We start from the raw sequence: 25,765 nt of genomic DNA on the forward strand, positions 1-25,765 counted from the left end.
ATCAATGATAAGATTCACTGAAGATAGTGTTATTCTCAGTGAAAGTGAGGAAGTATTAGTGGACCTGTTGAATGAAATGGGCAATCAAATGAGTACAAAATACTGACAGAGAAGTACACCGAAGAAAGACAAGAGTAAACGAGTAACAATCATAACATCAAAATTGGGGACCACATAGACGCCAAAGTAAACAAATTCTGCTACCTTGGAAGAAAAAATAATGCACCACAGACGAAACAAGGACACAATTACACTAGAACAGGCAAAGAGGTGATTCCCTGCTAAAACAAGACTTCTAGTGTTAAACACGGTCTTGAACCTTAATAGTTACCAGCAAGTGGTAAATAAAAGTTTCAGCTATTTTCCAAGTAGTAGCTGGCACTAGCACAAATAGTATTAAGCAGGGTAATGATTGTTATACAGTGTACACACAAAGTTTATAAGAGTTGGTTCAGTTTGTAAACGTTTTCCTTTTTGATAGGATCTACGGAACACAATGAGTGAATGTATGGATGAATGAATATCAAAACCCATATTTTCCATTTTGGATGAGCTTCCTTCCCTGAATGCCTGTTAAGATGTCTGTAGTATTCTAACTGCTTTAACTTACAATTTCCTTTTTTTTACAATTTATAGAAAATCTACATCCATATACCACAAACCACTGTGAAGTGCATGGTAGATGGTATTTCCCATTGAACCAATCATTAGCACTTCTTCTCATTCAATTAACTACAGAGTGCAGGAAGTGTGACTGTTTAAATACTCCTATGTACACTATAATTAATCAAAACCTGTACTTGTGATTCCTGTCGGAATGATACATAGGGGAATTGCAGTATATTCCTAGAGTGATCATTTAAAGCTAGTTCTTGAAACTTTCTAAGTAGGCTTTCTTGGGATAATCTGCATCTATCTTCAAGTATCTGCCAATTTAGTTTCTTCAGCATCTCTGGGACAACCCAGTGACTGTTTTTGCAGCAATTCTTCATACAGTCTCAATATTCCCTGTTAGTCCTACTTGGTGTGGGTCCCACACACTTCAGCAATATTCTAGAACAGGCCACATTAGTGTTTAGTAAGCAATACCCTTCACAGATTGATTGCATTTCTCTAGTATTCTACCAAACTGAAGTCTGCTGCATGCTTTATTTATGACTGAGGCTACATGATCATTTCATTGCATATCTCTACAAATTGTTGAAAATGAAGGGACAGCTTATATTGTCTTGTATTTTCTTACTTCACATTTGTTTCCTTTTGTTGAAAAGTAAGTTCACTTTCTTTTTTGCAACATCTAACACGTCTTAAGGACTTCAGACTACAGCTATTGCAGTGTTTTCTGACCATAGTGTGACACCATAAGGGCCAGATAAATAGTTAGCTGAGTTACTTTATTACGTTTACAGCTATCAACTTTTGTTTGGTGAACGCAACAGTTTGATTCATACTATGCGTTTTGCAGATTTCATTCACTTTACCTGTTATGAGTTTTTGAGATATTTAGGGTCAAGATGTTGCCTGTAAATCAGTTTGTTTCATTATTCTCCTGGCCGTGTCTGGTATGGATGTGTTTGAACCTTTTCTCAAATAGTTGCGCCATCAGTCAGCATTACATTTTTTAAGAGCCCTCCAATGTCCCAAGAAAATAATTTATTTAGACCAACCATTGCTGCACACAATATTTATTGTTTCCCCACTTTGAATTTAGTGTTATTCCTTTAATTTCATTATTGGAGCCTCTTTTGTTTGGCTAACCAAGTGTTGTGGAGGTGTATTTAATAATTTATATTTTAGTTTCAGTGAATTTTTGACACTAAGTAGTAATCTTGACTTCAGTCTACTTTGACCTGCCCTATAGCTAAGGACAGAGAAATGATTTTAATGTTTGCTGATTTTAATGTTAATTCTGGAAAAGCTAAATTTATATGCTGATTTATTGATGTCAGTTACAGTGGCTTGCTTGCCATGAAATGTGGACCTTGCTTGCCTCAACATTACAGATAGCTGTACGTAGGTGCAATCATAACAAAGTGGTACCTGTGGAGAGGCCATACTAAAATGTGGTGCCTGGAAAGGAGCAACAGCCTTTCCAGTAATTACAGGGCCACTGGTCTTAATAGATCTGGCTTTGTGACAATAGCCAACAAGGTCATGCTACACTGGTATTATAAAAAGCTGAAAGCAAAGGCTACAGCCACAATATGTTTCAGATAGTGCACAGTAGAAGAAGAATGGGTAGCTTTGAGGAATGAAATAGTGAAGGCAGCAGAGGATCAAGTAGGTATAAAGACGAGGGCTAGTAGAAATCCTTGGGTAACAGAAGGGATACTGAATTTAATTGATGAAAGGAGAAAATACAAAATTGCAGTAAGTGAAGCAGGCAAAAAGGAATACAAACGTCTCAAAAATGAGATCGACAGGAAGTGCAAAATGGCTAAGCAGGGATGGCTAGAGGACAAATGTAAGGATGTAGAGGCTTATCTCACGAGGGGTAAGATAGATACTGCCTACAGGAAAATTAAAGAGACCTTTGGAGATAAGAGAACCACTTGTATGAACACCAAGAGCTCAGATGGAAACCCAGTTCTAAGCAAAGAAGGGAAAGCAGAAAGGTTGTTCTTGAGGGCAATATCATGGAAATGGAAGAGGATGTAGATGAAGATCAAATGGGAGATATGATACTGCGTGAAGAGTTTGACAGAGCACTGAAAGACGTAAATCGAAAGAAGGCCCCGGGAGTAGACAACATTCCATTAGAACTCCTGACAGCCCTGGGAGAGCCAGTCCTGACAAAACTCTACCATCTGGTGAGCAAGATGTATGAGACAGGCGAAATTCCCTCAGACTTCAAGAAGAATATAATAATTCCAATCCCAAAGAAAGCAGGTGTTGACAGATGTGAAAATTACCGAACTATCAGTTTAATAAGTCACAGCTGCAAAATACTAACACAAATTCTTTACAAACGAATGGAAAAACTGGTAGAAGCCAACCTCGGGGAAGATCAGTTTGGATTCCGTAGAAATGTTGGAACATGTGAGGCAATACTGACCTTACGCCTTATTTTAGAAGATTAAGGCAAACCTACATTTCTAGCATTTGTAGACTTAGAGAAAGCTTTTGACAATCTTGACTGGAATACTCTCTTTCAAATTCTGAAGCTGGCAGGGGTAAAATACAGGGAGTGAAAGGCTATTTACAATTTGTACAGAAACCAGATAGCAGTTATAAGAGTCGAGGGACATGAAAGGGAAGCAGTGGTTGGGAAGGGAGTGAGACAGGGTTGTAGCCTCTCCCCAATGCTATTCAATCTGTATATTGAGCAAGCAGTAAAGGAAACAAAAGAAAAATTCGAAGTAGGTATTAAAATCCAGGGATAAGAAATAAAAACTTTGAGGTTTGCTGATGACATTGTAATTCTGTCAGAAACAGCAAAGGACTTGGAAGAGCAGTTGAACGGATTGGACAGTGTCTTGAAAGGAGGATATAAGATGAACATCAACAAAAGCAAAACGAGGATAATGGAATGTAGTTGAATTAAGTCAGGTGATGCTGAGGGAATTAGATTAGGAAATGAGACACTTAGTAGTAAAGGAGTTTTGCTATTTGGGGAACAAAATAACTGATGATAGTCGAAGTAGAGAGGATATAAAATGTAGACTGGCAATGGCAAGGAAAGTGTTTCTGAAGAAGAGAAATTTGTTAACACTGAGTATTGATTTAAGTGTTAGGAAGTTGTTTCTCTGAGTCTTTGTATGGAGTGTAGCCATGTATGGAAGTGAAACGTGGACGATAAATAGTTTAGACAAGAAGAGAATAGAAGCTTTCGAAATGTGGTGCTACAGAAGAATGCTTAAGATTAGATGGGTAGATCACATAACTAATAAGGAGGTATTGAATAAAATTGGGGAGAAGAGGAGTTTGTGGCACAACTTGACTAGAAGAAGGGATCGGTTGGCAGGACATGTTCTGAGGCATCAAGGGATCACCAGTTTAGTACTGGAGGGCAGTGTGGAGGGTAAAAATCGTAGAGGGAGACCAAGAGATGAGTACACTAAGCAGATTCAGAAGAATGTGGGCGGCAGTAGGTACTGGGAGATGAAGAAGCTTGCACAGGATAGAGTAGCATGGAGAACTGCATCAAACCAGTCTTAGGACTGAAGACAACAACAACAACAGTGCACAGCTCTGCTGTATGGGTTAATGAACATGCCATCCTTTTGGGTAAAATATTCTGGAGCTAAAATATACCCTCATTCAGGTCTCCGAGTGGGGACTATTCAGCAGGAGATCGTAATCAAGGGGGGGGGGGGGGGGGTGCATTTTGCTGGAGGGCGTATGGCATGTTAGGTTCCATAATTGGGTATGGAAGCTTAAAAATTTAAAAGGGAAATGGATAGGTTGAAGTTAGATATAGTGAGAGTTAAGTGAAGAGTGATGGGAGAAACAAGTGTGCTTTTGGTCAGGTAAGTACAGTGTTATCAAAATAAATTCAAATAGGGGTAATGCAGCAGTTGGCCTAGGAATGAACAAGAAAACAGGAATGGAGGTAAGCTACTCTGAACAGCTCAGTGATTGTATTATTTTAGTCGAGAAAGGCATGAGGTTGAGAAGAAGATGGGGCCTGGGTAAAATGAAAGAATCAAACATTTTGAGAATTTCAGAAAGAGCATTAGGTAATGCTGAAATGAAGGACAGGAAAGGAATACAACAGAAGATGATTGGGAAGCTCTGAGAGATGGAATAGGTAAGACAGCAGAGGACTGCATAGGTAAAAAAATGAAGTCCTAGTAAGATCTTTGCATAACATAGGAGATAGTGAATTAACAATGTAAAATCTGAGTTGTTGAGATACGGAATTCAACTGGTGAAAAGACAAAATATAATAATACAGCAAAAGAAGCAGACAACAGAAAATTCAGATGCCAAAGAAATATGACTGATGGAAAATACAAAATGGCTAAGCAGGAATGGCTAGAAGACAAACACAAGGCTATAGAAATGTATATGACAAGGGGAAAAAGATGTGTCACCTACAGGAAAATTAAAGAGACCTTTGGAGAAAAGAGAAGCAGCTGTATTAACATTTAGTGGCCAGATGGCAAGCCAGTAACAACCAAAGAAGGGTGGACGGTGGAACGAATAAAGGGTCCGTAAAGGGAAACAAACTTGAGGACAATATTATAGAGGGATGAGGAAGTAGGTGAAGATGAGATGGCAGATATGATACTGTGGGAAGAATTTGAAATAGCAATGAAACATTGAAATTAAAATAAGGCCCCTTGAGTAGAAAACATTCGCTCAGAATTAGTGAGATCCTTGGCAGAGCCAGCCACTACAAAACTACTACACCTGGTGTGCAAGAGATACGAGATGGGACACGTACCCTCAGACTTCAAGAAGAATGTAATGATTTCAGTTCCAAAGACAACAAATGATAACTAGTGTGAATACTATTGACTCATAAGTTAATCATGGTTGAAATATTGACACATATTATTCACAGAAGAACAGAAAAACCTGTGAAGCCTACCTCAGGGAAGATCAATTCGGGGTCTGAAGAGATATTGGAACACATGAAGCAATACTGACTCTACATCTTATATTAGATAATAGATTGAAGAAAGCCAAATATAAATTTATAGCATTTGCAGATTCAAAGAAACCTTCTGGCAGTGCTGACTGGACTACATTGTTTCAAATTTTGAAGGTGATGAGGATAAAATACAGGGAGCAAAAGGTTATTTATAACTTGTACAGAAACCGGACCGCAGTTACAAGAACAGGAGAGGGATGTGGCAGTTGTGAAGGGAGTGGAAAAGGTTGTAATCTATCCCCTACATTATTCAATCTGCATACTGAGCGAGCAATAATGGAAATCAAGGAGGAACGTAGGGTGGGGACTAAAGTTCTGGGAAGAGAAAAATCCAAGAGGTTTGCTGACAACATTGTAGTTCTGTCTGAGACTGAAAGGACTTGGAAGAGCATTTTAACAGAATAGATAGTATCTTGAAAAGAAATTATAAGACAAACATCAACAAAAGTAAAACAAAGGTTAATAGAATTTAGTCAAATTAAATTAGGTGATTCTGAAGAAATTAAATTCGGAAAAGACACACTAAAAGTAATAGATCATTTTATCTATTTGAGCAGCAAAATAACTGATGATGGCTGTAGGACGTACAGATTGAAAAAAAAAAAAAAAAAAGCATTTTATGAGAAAGAGAAATCTGTTAATATCTAACATAATTTTAAACGTTACAAAGCCTTTTCTAGGGGATTGAAGTGTAGCCTGGTACAGAATAGAGAATAGATAAGTGGACAATAAGCAGTTCAGACAAGAAGAGAACAGAAGAGGCTTGCACAGGATACACCAGTGTTGAGTGCTGCAATAAACCAGTGTCTTAGACTGAAGATTGCAACACAACAATACACAGTGTTTCATGACCCAAAAAAAGGTCACATTTCTTATTTGTTGTGGTCAAGTGAGTAGGGTCTCTGTATACAAGATGCAATTTAGTGAGTATAGTAGCCTACAGTATTTATTGGGAGATCAGACTACTAAAATTTAGAAAATATTCACTGAGAAAATAGCCCTCAGTTTGGATCCTGCTGCCTGGAATTTCTTTATCCCTCTTTAATTACAGTTCAGGATGGTTCACGATGATTTTTGAGTGTTTTTTTTTAAATAAAATAAAACCTGTCTCATAATTTATTTTATACAAGCAGTTTCAGATTCACCTGTAGGCCTATAGTGTTACAACAGTGATAATTCTGTACAATCTCACATGAAATAATATGGTACTGTAAAACACAGGATTTACAATAGTAAATCTGTTGCACAGGAACAAACTGAGAGCTGTTGCAGCAATTTCAGGCAACACACTATGACGAGAGTGTTAAATGCAGTAGTCTATGGTTACTACCCACTGAAGTAAAGATGCTCATGGTCTGGAACCAGACCTCCTTTTGTAAGCAAGCTTATTAGGGTAATAGCATTTAATTATATGTTACAATTCATTCAATTATCATTATAGCCTATCATGTTCACAATGTCACAGTGGCGAACCTTTATCAATAAATGGAAGCATAAATTATTAACAGATGTTTGAAGATTACGAATAATAATCATTATTTTTGTCCCGTTTATCAATAATCTTTAGTCTTGTCTCACTTATAAGGCAGCACATAAAAAATGACAACTGCAAGGAGAGTCAGCTACATTAAGAACAGCTGCTACTTTGACATTAAGGATGATGATATTTCTTTACTACTAGTCTTGCTTAATAGTTACAAGAAAAAGATGATGATAAAAGTATCATGTATATTGCACTATCTATAAATTTACCTTCACCCAAAAGGGATCTAAACAATTTTAATCTCCGTAATTATTCACTTCAAACACGTTAATATTATACATATTTACGGCCTACAATCTACATCAGAATACGGCTAAGTCGTGCGAAATTCCTTTTGCCGATTTTTTTTTAAAGTATAATAGTGCATTTAGTGATGTAGTATAACTTGTACAGTATTCCCGATACCGCAAGAATGGAGAAAATGTCACTAAGAAATCTCAAGTGGTTTATTTCTTAAACCATGCCTTAGCTACAGACCGTGTCGACTTCGTAAATTTTCAAGACTTGCGCTTTCAAGACAACTCTACACTTTTCGCTACCATATACTTTAATCAGGAAGTGACAGTGATTGCTTGCTATAACAGCACTACCAACATGTTTCATAAACAAGTTTCTTTCTTTCATTCTTCGTATCGTTTTCACTTTTAACGTCAAATTTAGCGAAACCGCATATGCTCCTCGAATCAGAATAACGGTCGTACTATCGTACATGATGTAAATTAGTTAATTTTAATGTGTCCAGGTAGCCTCCTGATGTTAAAGCGGACCCTTCCTTTTCACTTATCATTAGTATAGATTGCTCCTTTGAATTGCATAAAGTTGGTTCGTTAAGGAACTGGATTTTACTCTAAATTGTTTTCGATTAGTGAATTAATTTATCGTACAACTAAGGTTTGTATTATATTTTACGAGTTTGCAAATTACTTTTCGAGCAACCTGAATAGTTTTCTTAGCCGAAGAAACAGGTGGGAAGATTTTTCTCCTCAGACAGTAAACATCTTGTAGTCAGTGTTATGGCGTCTAGGGAGGGAGTGTATTTTTACCGAGGCTCACAACAATTACCACTTCAGAATTAACCTGTTTCGAAATATACTTGCCTGCCACAAATGATGATGACTGTTTTGTTTTATCGCTTTTACAGAATCATTTGGAAGCTATATACCAGGACGTCATGTCTGGCCCAGCATTCAACCGTGTTATGAAAGAGGTAGGCATCAATGTCTCTTACACTGTTGTTTGTGACATATTAACGAAGTTCAGCAACAGCATCGCGGTGAACTCAGTTTTCAATTTATTCGCTGCACGGTACCAGATACGGCTATGCAAAGATATTTAGATTACGAAGCCCTGCACAGCTGCTGTCACAAATGACAGTGTTTGTTTTTTTTTTGCCCATGTCCTTTAATAAGTTTGACACATGGGAGACGAGTAATTATTTGCGGCAAACTAATATGGATTCAGCGCGTCACTCGCAAACGATTGAAAATCATTAAAATATGCTTTAATATAATTTTTATGTGATTATTTCTGTAAAAGTGACCACAAGAAGAAGATATGAAGACCTTATGGTGAAGGGATTTCCTCATATATTGTGACTCAGATAATAACAATAAGCAAGAATGGTTAAGAAAATATGAAGTATGACACTTAACACGTGTGTTTTAGAAGAGGATACCACAAGTGAATATTTTGGAGTGGATGGGCTCAAATATTTTCTTATTCCCATTTTTTTCCTTCAGACTGTAATTGTACATGGAAACGCAGAGTCTGCCAGGGGCAAACTGGAAAGAGTAAAGTTAGCAGCAATATAAAAGTTTTACAAACAGTTGTTCTCTCCAGTATATTTGTTTTTGGCAAGTGAATTGCAGTTATGCCCATGTGTTAGTGAACTGCAGTACCATTCCATATCCATTGTTATTAATTTATAATTTCGTTTCCACTTTTATCAACAACTGCACAAAGCATGCCTAATGTATTATATAGACAGAAAACACTGCATGATAAACAAATCTGCACGGTTCAGATAACAGCATTAATTTGCCTGTGTGTGTTAAATTCCATTTACAATTGCTGGGAAAAGAAGTGAAAAATTGGTGACATGGGGGCCGTAATATAGCACAAGCTGACACGTAAGAAATCATCAGCCCCACCTGCCCTTACATCTGATAAACACTGCTTCATAAATTTGTATTTGTTGTAATTCCTGAATATCCAGTTTTGTGTGAATTGGTATATTGAGTATGTAACTTCAGTTGGATAATTAGTTGAAGTACAAAATTTAAGTATATACACGTACATTTTATTTTATTTAGACCTCAGGAACATAATAGAATTCATTGTTTTGCTGCATTTCCTTTTTCTCCGATTGTAAAATTATATTTTATCTTGCCAGGGAGATACTCGTAACTGTATTATTACATATTCTTCAGATTCGTTTCATATATAGAATTCAGATAGTTGATTGCATACATGCTTCCTTACAGCCTGTAATTTACATATTATAACAGTTCTCTCAACAATGTTCTGTGAGGTCTGATAACAATATGTAAGCAGGTATACTTGAAATATTTATTCAGTAATGGAAATTTTGGGATGTGACACAGACAAGCTGGAGGGCAGACCACCGTCCAACTTAAAGACAAAGGTTTCAGCAAAGGATGGGAGCAAAGCAACAAAATTTATTAATTTGGCAGTAATATCTTCTATTTAGTATGCTACTTCATCATTTCACTGAGGAAGGTGGTGCATTACTTAAGGTTTGTGATTCAAATTTGGAAGGAATAGGCAACCTGATTTATTTTTTCTTTTTAGTATTTTTAGATCTTGGAATAATGTCAGTATAGTTTACTGTATACAAACAAAATACTACCTGAGGTGGTGCAGTGTTAAGAGACTGGACTTTGGCAGATGCAGGGTTCTAACTCCCATCAGTCCTTAACCACTGTGAGCCACTTGTCCTGCATAATAGTATGTGTGTTTGTAAATATTTCTGTAATGCCTTGAGCATGACCTAAACTGATGTGTAGACTGGTCAAAGCAAAACAAAAATTAATTAATTACAATTAGGATGGTGTAATGTAAATGTCATATATAAACTTAAACTCTGCTGCTAAATTAAATGTCAAAATCAGCTAGTTAAATTTAGGAATTGGATATAAGTTTCAAAGTTGCACAAATCATTACTTATGGTTTCCTGTAAGACTTGTTATAAACATTGCATTTTGGCTAAACTATTTTTTTCTCAGAAACTGTGCGCTCTGTAATGCTGCTAAATTGTGATTCCTCCTTGTCCAGTGTCAGGGCATTGCTACAATTTAGCAGCATTAAGGAGTGCATATTGTTTCAAAAAAGAAAGATTTTTTTAATGAAATTTAGTTTCGTCAGCCATAAGGAATAATTTCCTCTATGTAGCGGTAAGTGATGATGACCATACATCTGAAACCAGTTGCTGTAGTGTTAATTAGTTATAACTAAGGAAGTGGTAGCATATTATATTGCTGTAAACCAGAATATTTCGATAGTCATGGATAGCAACTCAGTCGTACTCGTATTTATAAATGTGTGTGCAATGATGGTGACTACTGCATTCAGATTCCTGCATTTCTTTCCCTCACTTTGACTCATGCCTCCTATTTCATCATGTACATGATGACTTTCCCTATTTTGCACTGAGGTGAACTTGCTGGCGCCACCATACTATTCTGTTTCAGGACTTTCTCTTTAATCTTAGCTGCAAGCTCAGTCTTGTTTATGTTTCTGCCAACCATTCAAAGCTTGGATTATGTGGTTAATACTTTTATTCTTTCTACTGTTTCTGTTTCACTGGCACATTTGAGTACCGTATTAATATAACAGTACACTATATTCAAATGAGAGAGCAACAGGACAAGGAACACTAGGAGTCTGAATGAAGGTAATAACATTAACTGTCAACATACTCTGAAATTTAACTGAGTGGGCTCAGGTAAGTGCCATGTCTACCATGAATATAACAAGTAGGATTTTATGTGGTGTGTACTTACCACCTCAGTTTCCACCTCTGTAGCTGAGCAGTCAGTGTCTAAGGGGCCCTGGTTCGATTCCTGGCTAGTGCGAGGGTTCAGTTAATTTATAAATTACCTTATTGCTTGTCTTCAGCTCTGAGATGTCTGCGAACCCCCAACTTGTTGATAATTCTTCTTATTTTCAGTATATTCATTGTGCATGATGAAGTGCAACTGTGATTTAAATTGTCTATTTATCTGGGCATAAATATGCAATCATTTGATTTTTTTTGGATTTCAGATACAATCTATTGCGCCGTCAACTAGTTTTTGAGCCACTTCAAGCATATCATCAGTTGGAAATGTTACAGGAACATTATGTCGTAGACAAAGTGTAGCAAGGTACTGTGATGATGGGTCTGGTGAAATTGATGGAAATTTAGTAATTGGCAATGAAATGTTTATGGAACAGAAATGCTGTTACATTTCATAAATGTTTTGTTAACAATTATTAAATTTCTGTCATTTTTTCCAGCCCCATTTACCACAGTGTCTAGCTACAATGGGTCTACGATATAATGTTCCTGTAACACGGCTGCAGTGGCTTAAAATCTAGTTAATGGTACACTGTGTCATATTTAAAACACAGAAAAGTGACTGCTTGGATATTTATACCCAGAGAGATTGCCAGTTCTTCTCACATCTGGAGAAGAACTCAACTTCTGCCAGAACCAGAACTCATCAACTCTGATTTATGGGAAGGCTTCTGTTGTTCCTTTAATTACAAAATGTGGCCGGAAGTTAATCATCTAGTTACAGCTCATTTTGAACAAACTCCAAACTTCCCCCCTCCCAAAATGGAATGTCAGTACATGTACATTATTGTTATAATCTTCTAGTTGTTGGTATTCCTTGATCCCATGGGTCTCGCGACAGATTCTTTGCTACCTCCAATTACTTTGCAAAGGATGCCAAGCACAGCTTTAACGTTCTTGGGACAGCATTGGGCCAATGCGGAATACCTCAGTCATATAATAGAACATATGAAACAAGACTTGCTCCTTAATAAATCCTCGTACACAGTAATAACACTTTTAAGTTTTGGACGATTTTTCTCAATAAACAAACGAACAAATCTTCTGGTAATAAAGCTAGTTCACTTATATCTAAAACTAGCTGTAAGTGGCCATGATTTCCTGTGGCTCAGTATGCTTAAATGGAAAAGTAAGAAATTGCCTATATTAGAAATCAACATAAGTCAAAATTTCAAAGCAATCAGTCAAGAACTTTTGGAGCTTAATGATTTTGAACAAACCAATATTTATATTTTTATAAAGACACCCATTTTGTTATATATCTACCAGATGGCATTCCAGTAGGTACGTAAAAACACTTTGGTATTCGAATACAATGTTGTGTCAAAATTTCAGAGCAGTCAATGAAGAACTTGGTGGTTTGAGATTTTGAAGAAACAAACTGTAGATATTCCTAATAGCAAATCTCTGAAAGTTTTTGACCAAATGCTTTGAGATTTTGACACAAAATGGCTTGACATTACGCATTTTTATATACTTATTTTTTAATATATGTCGTATATAATTTTGTATGAGTTTAATAATAGGGACATGTTGTTACAGAAAAATCTCAAAAAGTTGTAAAAAATAGGTACCTAAATACACGCCAGTATTAGAATGCAGTGTTGTCAAAATTTCAAGGCAATTGGTGAAGAACTTTCAGAGATACACATTATTAAACAAACAAACATTTACATTTTTATTTATATAGATTAGTACAAGAGTTCATCCTCAGTTAACAAAATCATTTATTTCACAGAACTTTGGCGACAAAACATATGGAAAATCCCATATCCTCACACTGAGTCAGATTTTTCTCTGCTAAGGGACTGGGTATTGTGTTGTCTTCATCATCATTTCATTCTCATCAACATGCAAGTTGCCGAAGTGGTGTCAACTAAAAAGTTTTGCACAAGGTGGCTGGACTCCCTGCAGGTGGTGCTCTTGGAGTAGCCTTATGCATTATCATTATCTCCTCAGTTTGCTGTGAAGGAACCCATAATCCTATGTGTGTGTGTGTGTGTGTGTGTATATACATGCTCAAAACTGCTCTTATTAGTATCCTATAAAAATGGACTTAAAAACTCAGTACATTCTTGGATTGGAACCCACTCCGATTTCGTTATGACAGTCCAAAAGTTTGCTTCATCCTCTCTCTGACTACTGCCATTTACAATCTTCCAATCATCTACTGCACCAAACAGTGATGGGAACAGATTCTGCCTACTTCATACATTCTCTATAGTGTTACAGGTTTCTTTTGAAGGGCCACAGCCAGGTCCGTTTCATTCTTGCTACTGAGCTTCTGTCGTGGCCGTCATCAGAAAGATTTTAACTCTAACCTTTCTCCTAGAATGAATTTTCACTGCGCAGTGGAGTGTGCACTAATTTGAAATTTCCTGGCAAATTATAACTGTATGCTGCACCAGAGCTTGAACCTTGAACCTAGAGTATACTCCACTGTAGAGTGAAAATTTATTCTTGAAATAAAATCATAGACTCTGGTCAGGCAATTTCTCTGCAATATTCTTATTCCATGAGTGCTATTCATGCAAGATGTGCAGAACAACTTGTGTTGCTTTGGACAATAAGAAAAGAATTATTTGTGGAAGTGAAGCTGTAGGGTTGGATGTCTCGGTCAGTAGAACACTTGCCCACAAAATACAAAGGTTCCAGGTTTGAGACGTGGTCCGGCATATGGTTTTAACATACCACAAATTTATTTTTCCCATTGAACTACGTTGGTATTGCACAGTACAAACAGTTTCCTACAATTTCATGAATCACTCCACACACAGAAATATCTGTGATTCCTTCTGAATGCTTGTTGGTGCAGATTCTTCTGGAAAACCTGAAATTCTCGGGGAATTACATTTTACTTGGAAATATCAGGAAAATCTCGGAGAGTTTCAGGATGTTCATAAAATCCCAGGGATTTCTGTGTTTTAATCTATCATTAGAATTGAATTTTATTGAGTTTTATAAATCACAAATGTTAAGATACTTGATATTTCAAAGTGTGCTAATTATGTGAATGTTGTTCTATGTAAATTATTGTTGTCTGAAAACTATGGCCTAACTCCATTCCCCCTCTTCCACTAAATGTTAATTTACCATGGATCTTGTATGACACCATCTTGCTCCAGATACCTGAAATTCTCAGGGAAACCACTTTGTGCCAGGTTAAACTTTTTGTAATATATAATTTCAGTGGTCTTGTCACCAGGTGTTAATTCTGTCTGGTAAAAATGACACATTCTTCAGCTGATGAACAGATACCATTGTATGAGCATTTATTTGTTCATCATATTTTGTAGGTCCCATCACGAAACAGGCACTATAATTATCTTGATCAGAATGAAATAATATGGTCATGTTTGAATAGCACCACAGAAATTCAGTCAGTGAATTGTGGACTAATAAACCTTGGTTTTGTACTCACCAAGTCCGTATGATGAGTGTTGCGGAGGGTCCGTAATTTATTGGTATCATTTTAGTTCCTTCCTCTTCCATTAGGGGATGGTGCACCACCATGAAAGCTTCTGTTTCTTTAATGTTACCATTATAGTCAGTACATGGTGCTGTGTGGAAGGAAGTAATGTATTGTATATACATGTTTGATTTATCTTTCAGTTGTAAGAATAATTCTTTATGTTTTGCACAACTTCTTCCATGTAGCATCTTCCAAGGGAGATTTTTGACCACATGTCTGATGCTTTTGCACTCAGTAAACAAACTCGTGATGAATTTCTTAACTCTTCTGTGAAATTTGTCCCTTTCTTACAGCTATCCAACTTGATAATGGTCTCAGACTAATGGACAGTAATAAAGAACTGGATGGACAAGAATTTTGTAAGTGATGTTTTTGAATGAATTACCCTTGCTTACCATTCTTACAATGAGTCTTAGTGCGCTGTATGCTTTGCTCATGGTTAGATATGCATAGTCATTCCACCTTAAATTTCTCTGGGTGGCAGTTGTAACTTAGACGAGTAATAAGTGAGTGAGTGCTTTGTGATAGCATAACAGAGCAATATTTGATTCTTTCCATCCCTTACTATTTTGAATAATGCCTAAATGTCTAGTGGATGCCCAACAATAGTTTTGGAATTTATGCAAGAGATTCTGCACATATTGCTCACCTGTGTGAAATGTTTGCTTTTGGCTGCTAAGATAGTTAGAAATCTGTTTGTCGCTCTTGTTAAGCGAAAGTAATTTTTTTTTTCTTCTTTCTTTTTTCTTCTCGTTATTCCAGCCATTGTAATAACTAATTTTGCAGCAACCTTTTCATAACTTTGGCTTTGAGCTGCCTACTTTCTAGCTATTTTCCAGAATGAGTTCACAAAGGTAGTATTATTAAAAATTTGTTAAATACTTGACCCACTGGGAAAACTTCAAGATTCACATAGAGCTGACTTCCCACTTTATCAATAAAATATCTCAACACAAGAGATAAGACATTACATGGATTGCTAAGAAACTATTTGTCACAGCATATTAGCATGTGGCATTTTTTTATTTTTAACTAGGTCTTTACACTTGTGACAAGTTTAATCCAAATTGCACAGCTCAGTTTCAATGGATGAACTATTTGCTCTTGTACTCTTCCAGAAAAAGTCCTGTGTCAAGTCTGACACAGAAGAAAGTGTATTTGTGTTTGCTGCTTTCAAGATAGAACTCATTTGAGTCCACATATCAGAATTCTCTCTTTTCGCTGTTCACAGTACTTGTGGTGGCATTTTTGTGTGAAGTTGGGTGAAGGTGCTACTGACTAACCATTCTAGTAGAATGTCGTAAGCTGCTTGTTAACTATTGCTGAGTTGACCAATTCATTCATTCATTGTCTAAGGACTCTCATATAATAATTTTCAGGTGAGAGTATTATTTGTCATACAATTTCAAGTGCAGAGAGTCTAATACAGATGTAATGTCTGTGTTCTGACTCCATTTACCATGTTCTGTTACATCAAGTATTAATTACAATGCATATACAATAAAAATAAAAAGGATCACTCTTTGTAGGCACATAAAAGGTTGTTAAATATTTTCTACTACAATCGAACATCTGACATTTAGTTTCATTTTAAATACTCTGTATACTGTACGTACTTTCTCTGAGAAATACACTTTTAAGGACTTCAAAAAACTTATATTCCATTTATTTCCTTAATTGAGATATGTAGCTCATTAAAAAACCTTTTGCCTGCTTCACTTGGAGCACTCATTGTCCGTTTGAGATTTCACTGGTTTGTGTAATACTTTCTCCTTTCCTATTGTTGCGTGGTTATGTACATCTTTATTAAGGAGGTGATTATTACTTGCTCTCACTGCCATGATGTTCTAATATACAGGGTGGAGAAAAATTGTCACAAAATTTTGATCCTGGATAGCTGATGCCAGTAGGGACCAAAACTAATAATGTTGTGTAGGTCGACAACGTACAATTTTTAAACTACAGAAACTCGGCCACATGCGCTCCAATTGGCCGCGGGATTGCCCTGGTACCAGATGTTCTGGACAAGGCATGACTGTGGATGCTTGCTTGCCGGAGATTGTGATGTATCCAAGGAAGCTCGCACGCTTTTTGGTAACACACCAGCCTTCCACTTTGGGGGCCTGGCGCGAATCCTCCAGGGTCCCAATACCTCCTTTGTAATTGCATGATAAGACGTACCGGGAAGAAACCCATCAGAAGCTGTTAGTTCGCGTACAGAAAGTCTTTTACAAATTGTGTCACCCTGAAAAGGGCCTTTTTTGTAACTAGGGCATTGTTTACTTGAAGCAGATGCTTAAACTGGTGACTCTCTGACATGACACAAGCTTGGTAATGTCAAATGGTGTTTTGCTGAACTCTTTCAAAGATTCCTGGGACTGCCCTAATGTGATTGACAGCATGTTGAATGCGATCCGTTAATTCCTTTGTTTCTGGGTGGTTATTGTCTGGGTGGATGAACTAGAACCTTGAAGAATCCCCACAGGAAAAAGTTCGTTGGCTTGAGGTCTGGTGATCATGGGGCCATGTCCTGTAAGTACCTCTGCCAATTACCCAGCCATCAAAGAGTTCAATTAAATATCTGTGCACAGCACAACCGTTATGACCGTTATGTGTGGGCACCCCATCATGCTGCAACCACATGCGTAGCCAGATGTCCTGGGGATCATCTTCCAGCAGGCTGGGTAGAGTTTCTTGCGAAAAGTGAAGGTAATTTGCCCCGGTAAGTCGAGGAGGTAGACGGACTGGCCCAATCAGATGGTCACCCACTATGCCTCTCCAAATGTTGAGCAAAAATCGTTCCTAGTGTCTGTGGACATACGTGACGAAAGGATTTCCCTGTGCCCAGTAATGAACGTTTCTAGTGTTGTAAAGGCCGTCCTGATGGAAGGTGCACTCGTTGGTAAAGAACACAATGGCGGGGAAGTTGGGATCTTGTGCAACACGTCGCAGAAACCACCAGCAAAACCTTAGCCTGTGGTCATAGTCTGCCACAGGATTTACGTCTTGGACAGGGTGGAAACCAAATGGTTGCTGGCCATCATCCCTCAAAACCTCCCAGATTAACTGATGAGTGACCCCCACATTGTGTCCAGCCACTCAAGTACATGTCGTAGGTGCTTCCTTGAAGCGCTCGAGAACAGTCTCTTCAAATGCAGCATCCTGTTGTGTTTGAGGTCTTCCAGCATCACCATGATTTCCCGCTAATGAGCCTGTTTAGCCAAGTCGCTGGTGAATTGCTGTAAACATTTGTGGGACTGGATGGTTTCTTGCTGGGTATCGTTCCTTATACAACCGTCGAGCTTCATGAGCATTACCATCAGCTAGTCCATAAACAAAAATCATATTTCGTTGTTCTTCAAACGAATTCTGTGCTGCCATGCTTTTGGTATGACTAATCGCAGGTAACGTGTGCATGTGCTCCGAAGCGAAACTTGCATGCGAATGCTTCTGATGTGAGGTCTAGACAAACAGCAAGACCTATTCGACATGTATGCATATCATGTTGGGGCAGTGACGGGGCGAGGGATGTTTGTATGTGAGAACTGACAACCATAGCATTGCCTGTCAACTGACAAATGGCAACAGGGCAATCCCATGGCCAATCGGAGCAGGTGGTGCCAAGTTTCCATAATTTAGAAATGGTGCATTGTTGAACTACACAACATTAGTAATTTTGTTTCCTAGTTGCATCAGCTATCCAAGATTAAAATTTTGTGACAAAATTTTTCTCCACCCGTATATGTGGTGAGTACACTGTCATAATATTGTGCTGTATCAAAGCTCGTCTATAGGACTGCCTGGGTAGTATTTTTGCTATTCATTGCACTGCTCTTTTCTGAATCACAAATATTCTTTTTAAGTAGCCAGCTTGTGCACTTTCCCACATATGAACTGAGTAGGACAGATGCAACATTAGTCCACAGTACACTTCATTGAGAATTTGATCGTCCACAACTTTTGCACATGAGGAAGATCAGTGTGTTTATATTTTTACACAGCATATCTATTTGATCATGTCATACACATGCTTATCCACAATAGTTCCTAAAATTTTTGTGCTACTTACTTCTTCAATTGCCACTCCATTTATTTTCATATTTACATTAGACATTTCCATGTGTTTGGTTTGAAATATAACACATGTTGTTTTAGAATTGCTTATAAAAAATTTTGTTTTGAAGTAGATACTTATTTGCATTTTCAATATTCAGGACTACTTCCTTTTCAAGCTTCTTCTTTGTCTCATCCGCATGTGTCTTCGGCATACATTGTAGGTTTCTATTATTGTCTGGGAAATCATTTAACATAGAGAATATAGCATTGATGTAGTTTGTCACAGCCTACGAACAAGGTCACCATGAAAAAACTGTTACAATTTTATATGCCGTGATCAATAGTTCCTTAGATCATTGCTTGTGATTTCAAAATCTTTACTTTTTTAACATTCCTCTGACGTATTGTCATATATGGATCTTTGTAACACATATTGAAACCTCAAATACAAATCAACTACTGAGAATATAAAAGGCCTCATTATAATCTGCTCTGTTCTATGATGTTAAATCATTGCCACATTCTGTCAACACTGCGGAAATTAAGAAACATCAGTCACAGATAGATTTCATCAAGTGGCAGCCTATTAGCTTTAACTACTGTTCATAAAAGAAATTCTGAATTGCATTTGTTTATGTGTAGAGAAGTTTTATTCCTTTTTCTCTGTATTAAAATGATAACTTGTGTATTGTTGTAATAAAAAAAAGTGTTATTGGTCAAAACTTTGAGTGGAGTGAACATGAGACGTCCTAGAAATTGCACAATAGATTGCTGTCTGAATTTTCATAGCCAAATGATGAGTGGAAAATGGAGAAATGGGATAGGTGTCAAACTGACCAATATGAGATCTAGTTTTGGGAGAAAAGGGATGTTTAATTGCTTGAAAGTAATGAGAGTAGTGAAAAACTAATGAGAACGTCTCTGCTTTCTCTTGATTTATAGTCTCGTAATAATAATAATAATAATAATAATAATAATATTAAGAATAACATTAGAAAATTGATCAATATTTAAGTAAATTATATTTCATAATTTCTGAACAAAACTTGAAACATAAAAAAATGAAAAAAATGTTAAATATTTTGTAAAATAATTTCTTTAAAAGTAAGAAATGAAATAAATTAGAGAAATACCTTATGAGCCCTCAATGATTCTCAAAATCGTGTGCAATAGCTGAGATGTTCATGTGTTAATGATATAAGGAGATCACTGAGTGATAGTCCAAAAGACAAATACTGTGTAGTACTCTTTAAAATTCTAAAATACCAAGTTAAATATTGAACTTTAAATTCTCAATAGGCACCTCATTTGTGGTACCTGATTTTGAGCATCATTCAATGATATGTTAAATTTTTCTCTAATCTCTTTTTATTTCTTACTTTTAGACAAATCATTTCACTGAGCATTTAAGCCTTTCTTCACTTTATTGTTTACAAACAAGACACACATTGCTCACGTGCAAGATAATACACTACTGGCCATTAAAATTGCTACACCAAGAAGAAATGCAGATGATAAATGGGTATTCATTGGACAAATATATTATACTAGAACTGACATGATTATATTTTCACGCAATTTGGGTGCATAGATACTGAGAAATCAGTACCCAGAACAACCACCTCTAGCCATAATACTGGCCTTGATACGCCTGGGTATTGGGTGGCATGTACAGGTACAGCTGCCCATGCAGCTTCAACATGATACCACAGTTCATCAAGAGTAGTGACTGGCGTATTGTGATGAGGCAGTTGTTCGGCCACCATTGATCAGACATTTTCAATTGGTGAGAGATCTGGAGAATGTGCTGGCCAGGGCAGCAATCAAACACTTTCTGTATCCAGAAAGGCCCCTACAGGACATGCAACATGCGATCGTGCATTATCCTGCTGAAATGTAGGGTTTCACAGGGATCAAATGAAGGGTAGAGCCATGGGTCGTAACACATCTGAAATGTAACGTCCACTGTTCAAAGTGCCGTCAATGCGAACAAGAGGTGACCGAGACGTGTAACCAATGGCACCCCTTACCATCACGCCGGGTGATAAACCAGTATGGCGATGACGAATACACACTTCCAATGTGTGTTCACCGCGATGTCGCCAAACACGGATGCGACCATCATGATGCTGTAAACAGAACCTGGATTCATCTGAAAAAATGACGTTTTACCATTCGTGCACCCAGGTTCATCGTTAAGTACACCATCGCAGGCAATCCTGTCTGTGATGCAGCATCAAGGGTAACCGCAGCCATGGTCTCCGAACTGATAGTCCATGCTGCAGCAAACATCATCGAACTGTTCATGCAGATGGTTGTTGTCTTGCAAACGTCCCCATCTGTTGACTCAGGGATCGAGATGTGGCTGCACGATCCATTACAGCCATGCGGATAAAATTCCAGTCATCTCGACTGCTAGTGATATGAGGCCGTTGGGATCCATCATGGCGTTCCGTATTACCTTCCTGAACCCACCGATTCCATATTCTGCTAACACTCATTAGATCTCAACCAATGCGAGCAGCAATGTCGCGATATGGTAAACTGCAATCGTGATAGGCTACAATCCGACCTTTATCAAAGCTGGAAACGTGATGGTACGCATTTCTCGTCCTTACACGAGGCATCAACAACGTTTATCCAGGCAACGCCGGTCAACTGCTGTTTGTCTATGAGAAATCGGTTGGAAACCTACCTCATGTCAGCACGTTGTAGGTGTTGCCACCAGTGCCAACCTTGTGTGAATGCTCTGAAAAGCTAATCATTTGCATATCACAGCATCTTCTTCCTGTCGGTTAAATTTCGCGTCTGTAGCAATTTTAATGGCCAGTAGTGTATTTAAACAGATGAAATTTTATTAATGTGCAAGCAAAATGTAACAAATATTGCTAAATCACAAATTAAGCAAGTACTCAAATAGTAAATTACAACTTTACATACATGCTTGTCATCTCTCAGGTCCTTCTTGTTGTAAGTGTTGTTGTTGTTTGGTCTTCAGTCCTGAGACTGGTTTGATGCAGCTCTCCATGCTACTCTATCCTGTGCAAGCTCCTTCATCTTTCAGTACCTACTGCAACCTACATCCTTCTGAATCTGCTTAGTGTATTCATCTCTTGGTCTCCCTCTATGATTTTTACCCTCCATGCTGCCCTCCAATGCTAAATTTGTGATCCCTTGATACCTCAGGACATGTCCTACCAACCAATCCCTTCTTCTAGTCAGGTTGTGCCACAAACTTCTCTTCTCCCCAACCCTATTCAATACCTCCTCATTAGTTACGTGATCTACCCACCTAATCTTCAAAGTTCTTCTGTAGCACCACATTTCGAAAGCTTCTATTCTCTTCTTTCTTCTTGTCCAGACTATTTATTGTCCAGTTTTCACTTCCATACATGGCTACACTCCATACAAATATTTTCAGAAACGACTTCCTGACACTTAAATCTATACTCAATGTTAACAAATTTCTCTTCTTCAGAAACGCTTTCCTTGCTATTGCCAGTCTACATTTTATATCCTCTCTACTTCAACCACCATCGATTATTTTGCTCCCCAAATAGCAAAATTCCTTTACTACTTTAAGTGTCTCATTTCCTAATCTAATTCCCTCAGCATCACCTGACTTAATTCGACTACATTCCATTATCCTCGTTTTGCTTTTGTTGATGATCATCTTATATCCTCCTTTCAAGACACTGTCCATTCTGTTCAGCTGCTCTTCCAAGTCCTTTGCTGTCTCTGACAGAATTACAATGTCATCGGCGAACCTCAAAGTTTTTATTTCTTCTCCCTGGATTTTAATACCTACTCCGAATTTTTCTTTTGTTTCCTTTACTGCTTGTTCAATATACGGTTTGAATAACATCGGGGAGAGGCTACAACCCTGTATCACTCCCTTCCCAACCACTGCTTCCCTTTCATGCCCCTTGACTCTTACAACTGCCATCTGGTTTCTGTGCAAATTGTAAATAGCCCTTTCCTCCCTATATTTCACCCTTGCCACCTTTAGAATTTGAAAGAGAGTATTCCAGTCAAGATTGTCAAAAGCTTTCTCTAAGTCTACAAATGCTAGAAATGTAGGTTTGCCTTTCCTTAATCTTTCTTCTAAGATAAGTCGTAAGGTCAGTATTGCCTCACGCGTTCCAACATTTCTACGGAATCCAAACTGATCTTCCCCGAGGTCGGTTACTACCAGTTTTTCTATTTGTCTGTAAATAATTTGCATTAGTATTGTGCAGCTGTGACTTGTTAAACTGATAGTTCGGTAATTTTCACATCTGTCAACACCTGCTTTCTGTGGGATTGGAATTATTATATTGTAAGTATGATGACTCAATCAAATATCCACTGATGAGGCTTGTTCATTATGGGATTACCTCAGTAGCTTTTAGAAACAGAACTGTCATCTTTAGCACCGTGGTATTAGCAATGAAATTTTGAGTTCAGAGAAATGTGAAGGAACTGGTAGTAATGTCTAATGAAAATATTTTGAGTTTTATCATAGTATGTTTTTTTCTCATGTTCCATCTTTTAGCCCACACATGGGCAACCTTTGATTACTTGCAGGCCCGATTCACTTACTTTTTTAAGCTCGTTGGCTGCTTCGTCATTTGATGTGACAGCACTGCTCCTAGCACAGAATATCAGAGCTGTAGCTAGCATGACATCAATTTTTATGGGGTAGCCCATTGATATGAGTGGTAACTCTTTTCTGACGTGCCATGCCAACAAATTATGCCTCAAACCACTCTTATTTGAGAGTACCTTCAATTTATGTTCACCCCATCTTCAGAGGGAGATTTATTTGTGCATCTTGATCATTGTTTCTTTACTTACCGATGTTTTACAATAGTTGTCTTAAAAATTTCCATTGCAAAATTCTGCAATGCCATTAGTAAAGAAACAATGTTTGCTACAAGTAAATAAATTTGAACTTCTGAGGATGAGTGCCGGGCATCTTGAAATGTCGTCATGGAAAAATAAACACCTGTAATAGCAACTGGTTGCAGCTGATTCATTATAAATTGCATTCAATTTCGACAGTTGAAGAATTTTAATGTGTCCACAATGAGGAAGAATTATTTATTAATGTGAATGGGAAAAAGGACAAAAAAAGGCAGCAAGCTAAGCATTTGAAGTAGACAAGCAAATTGGCTGCAGGCATATCATTTGATTGCTTGAAATTTAGTGTGTTAATATCTGCAATCACTATCAGCAGTCATTTTTTAAACAGTTGTCCAAAAACACTTATGATAACTGATCACTTAGCCATGGGTAGTGTCTGTAACATTTAATTAATACAGTGCAAGTGCCCCCCCCCCACTCCGCCCTCTCTCTCTCTCTCTCTCTCTCTCTCTCTCGCCCCCCCCCCCCCCAACCCCCCAAATCAGGGCTGGGTCTCTTTGGCCATGTTTGTTCAAGTAGGCAGCCTATTCTAGAGCAGATGTCTCATGTGCCTCTGAGTATGGGATTATTTTACTCATTTCACATATTTTTGCATAATCCATTCCGCTCTATGGTGGGATGTGCTTCAGCTCCTACATCAGGGACATTAGGAGGTCTCATGTACCAAACTATTGGGCTGTCATTCATTGTAACATTGCACGTCTTGTTGCGGCCTGCTCTCATTGTGCTATCTAATAGGTGGCACAGAGGGTGGTACTCTCTCCATGGCATACACTGCAATGTCCATATTGATGCTGCGGGACTCTTCCTAAATTCTTACCGGTTGTTATTGTCAATGCTTTCACTAAATTTCCGTGTACGTTACCTGCTACCTTTCGACATCAGCCGTGGCTGTGACTGAAGCCTCTTGTGATGGATAATGGTCAACTGTTTGTGTCTCCAGCCCTCCACAATTCTGCATCAGGCAGAGCATTCGCCACGTGACTGCTCCTCCTTTTCACTTCCAATCTAACAGCGAGCTGGAACATTTCGATGTTCAAATAAAGAAGTATGTTGCAGACACCTCCGCGGACAATGCCCCGACTTCCTTGCTGGGGGATTGGTGTCTGGCTGAGATGCTTCATGGTCACCAGCGAAGCACCCTCCTGCATCTGTTCATGTTGCCCCACTGATGCCCAACATGGCATCGTTACGGTTCACTCCTGGCTGCACAATTCAGGCTCGGTTGTTGACAGAAGAGGAATCTGGCCACAGTCCACAGCTGCTGAGGCCAATACCTTTGTATGTGTGAACCAGTGATGGAGTGGTGGCCCACCACCAAGACATCCTCAAGTGACGGCGAGGGCGTTGACTCTGCCACCTCTGCCTCCTCCCTCAGCACCTCTGTCAGCCTTGCGAGGCATCCCTGTTGTCACAGCTGCCTCCTACTTTTTCTCTGAGGTCAAGCCTCCAGGTGCCTGCTACCAGGCCTCCCTGTGATTCTTCACTGCTATCGATGATTCCACCACCAGCTGCGTCAGCGACTTCGAGTCTTTGAAAACTATCCCTGACCAAGCGACAGGCTTCTTCACCATCATTTAAACCACGACGTCGAGAGACTGGACATGGTGTTACTACCAGCACCCTTGTCATTGGTCCTCCCTTATGGTACTTTGTGGGGGACTGACTGCGATGTGTGTCGTCGGCTGTGCCATTTCCAACCCTACTCACTGTTTTTGGACCAGAATCTCCTCCTGCAGCTGCTGTCATTGCTGTGGCTTCTGATGCAAAGGCCATAATGTTTCAACAGTTGCCCCAACGCCCTTTCCCCTAGGGGGGAGGGGTGCTATAACCTTGTACGTAATACCTTGATATGCACCATGGCACCAGGCCGCTGGCACGCTATACTTCGAATATTCTGCTGATGGCATCTGCATGAGCCAGCAACCAGAGACCGTCTGCTGTGGGCCGAATGACTTGTGCACACGCCATGGTATCCAGCGTGCCCTCTACCAGAGCCCTCCTCTTTGTGAGCACAGTGCAGCCAGCACTTGCTCTCATATTATGTTCATACTTATAGTCAGCAACTGCTTGTATAAGTACTATGATTGTTTATGTGTTCATGGATATATT

General features: G+C 38.4%; 1 protein-coding gene and 1 long non-coding RNA gene across 5 annotated transcripts in view; one reads left to right on the forward strand and one right to left on the reverse strand.

Moving 5' to 3' along the window:
* The window catches only part of LOC124805347, a 28,537-nt gene extending 20,805 nt beyond the window's left edge, over window positions 1–7,732 (reverse strand). Inside the window, exon 1 of the long non-coding RNA XR_007017445.1 lies at window positions 7,352–7,732. This is a non-coding gene — a long non-coding RNA (uncharacterized LOC124805347). The remainder of the gene's footprint in view (window positions 1–7,351) is intronic.
* An 11-nt stretch (window positions 7,733–7,743) lies between these two features.
* Window positions 7,744–25,765, forward strand: part of LOC124805346 (gastrula zinc finger protein XlCGF17.1-like) — an 84,645-nt gene continuing 66,623 nt past the window's right edge. Inside the window, exons 1-3 of one of the 4 annotated variants that reach the window (XM_047265870.1) lie at window positions 7,869–8,033; window positions 8,284–8,349; window positions 14,986–15,051. In XM_047265870.1, the coding sequence (XP_047121826.1) occupies window positions 15,037–15,051 (15 nt within the window). In that variant the 5' untranslated portion in view covers window positions 7,869–8,033; window positions 8,284–8,349; window positions 14,986–15,036. The other 3 variants (XM_047265867.1, XM_047265866.1, XM_047265868.1) reach the window with 3 other exon arrangements.

Source organism: Schistocerca piceifrons, chromosome 7 (assembly GCF_021461385.2).
Source record: "Schistocerca piceifrons isolate TAMUIC-IGC-003096 chromosome 7, iqSchPice1.1, whole genome shotgun sequence".
Taxonomy (NCBI): domain Eukaryota; kingdom Metazoa; phylum Arthropoda; class Insecta; order Orthoptera; family Acrididae; genus Schistocerca; species Schistocerca piceifrons.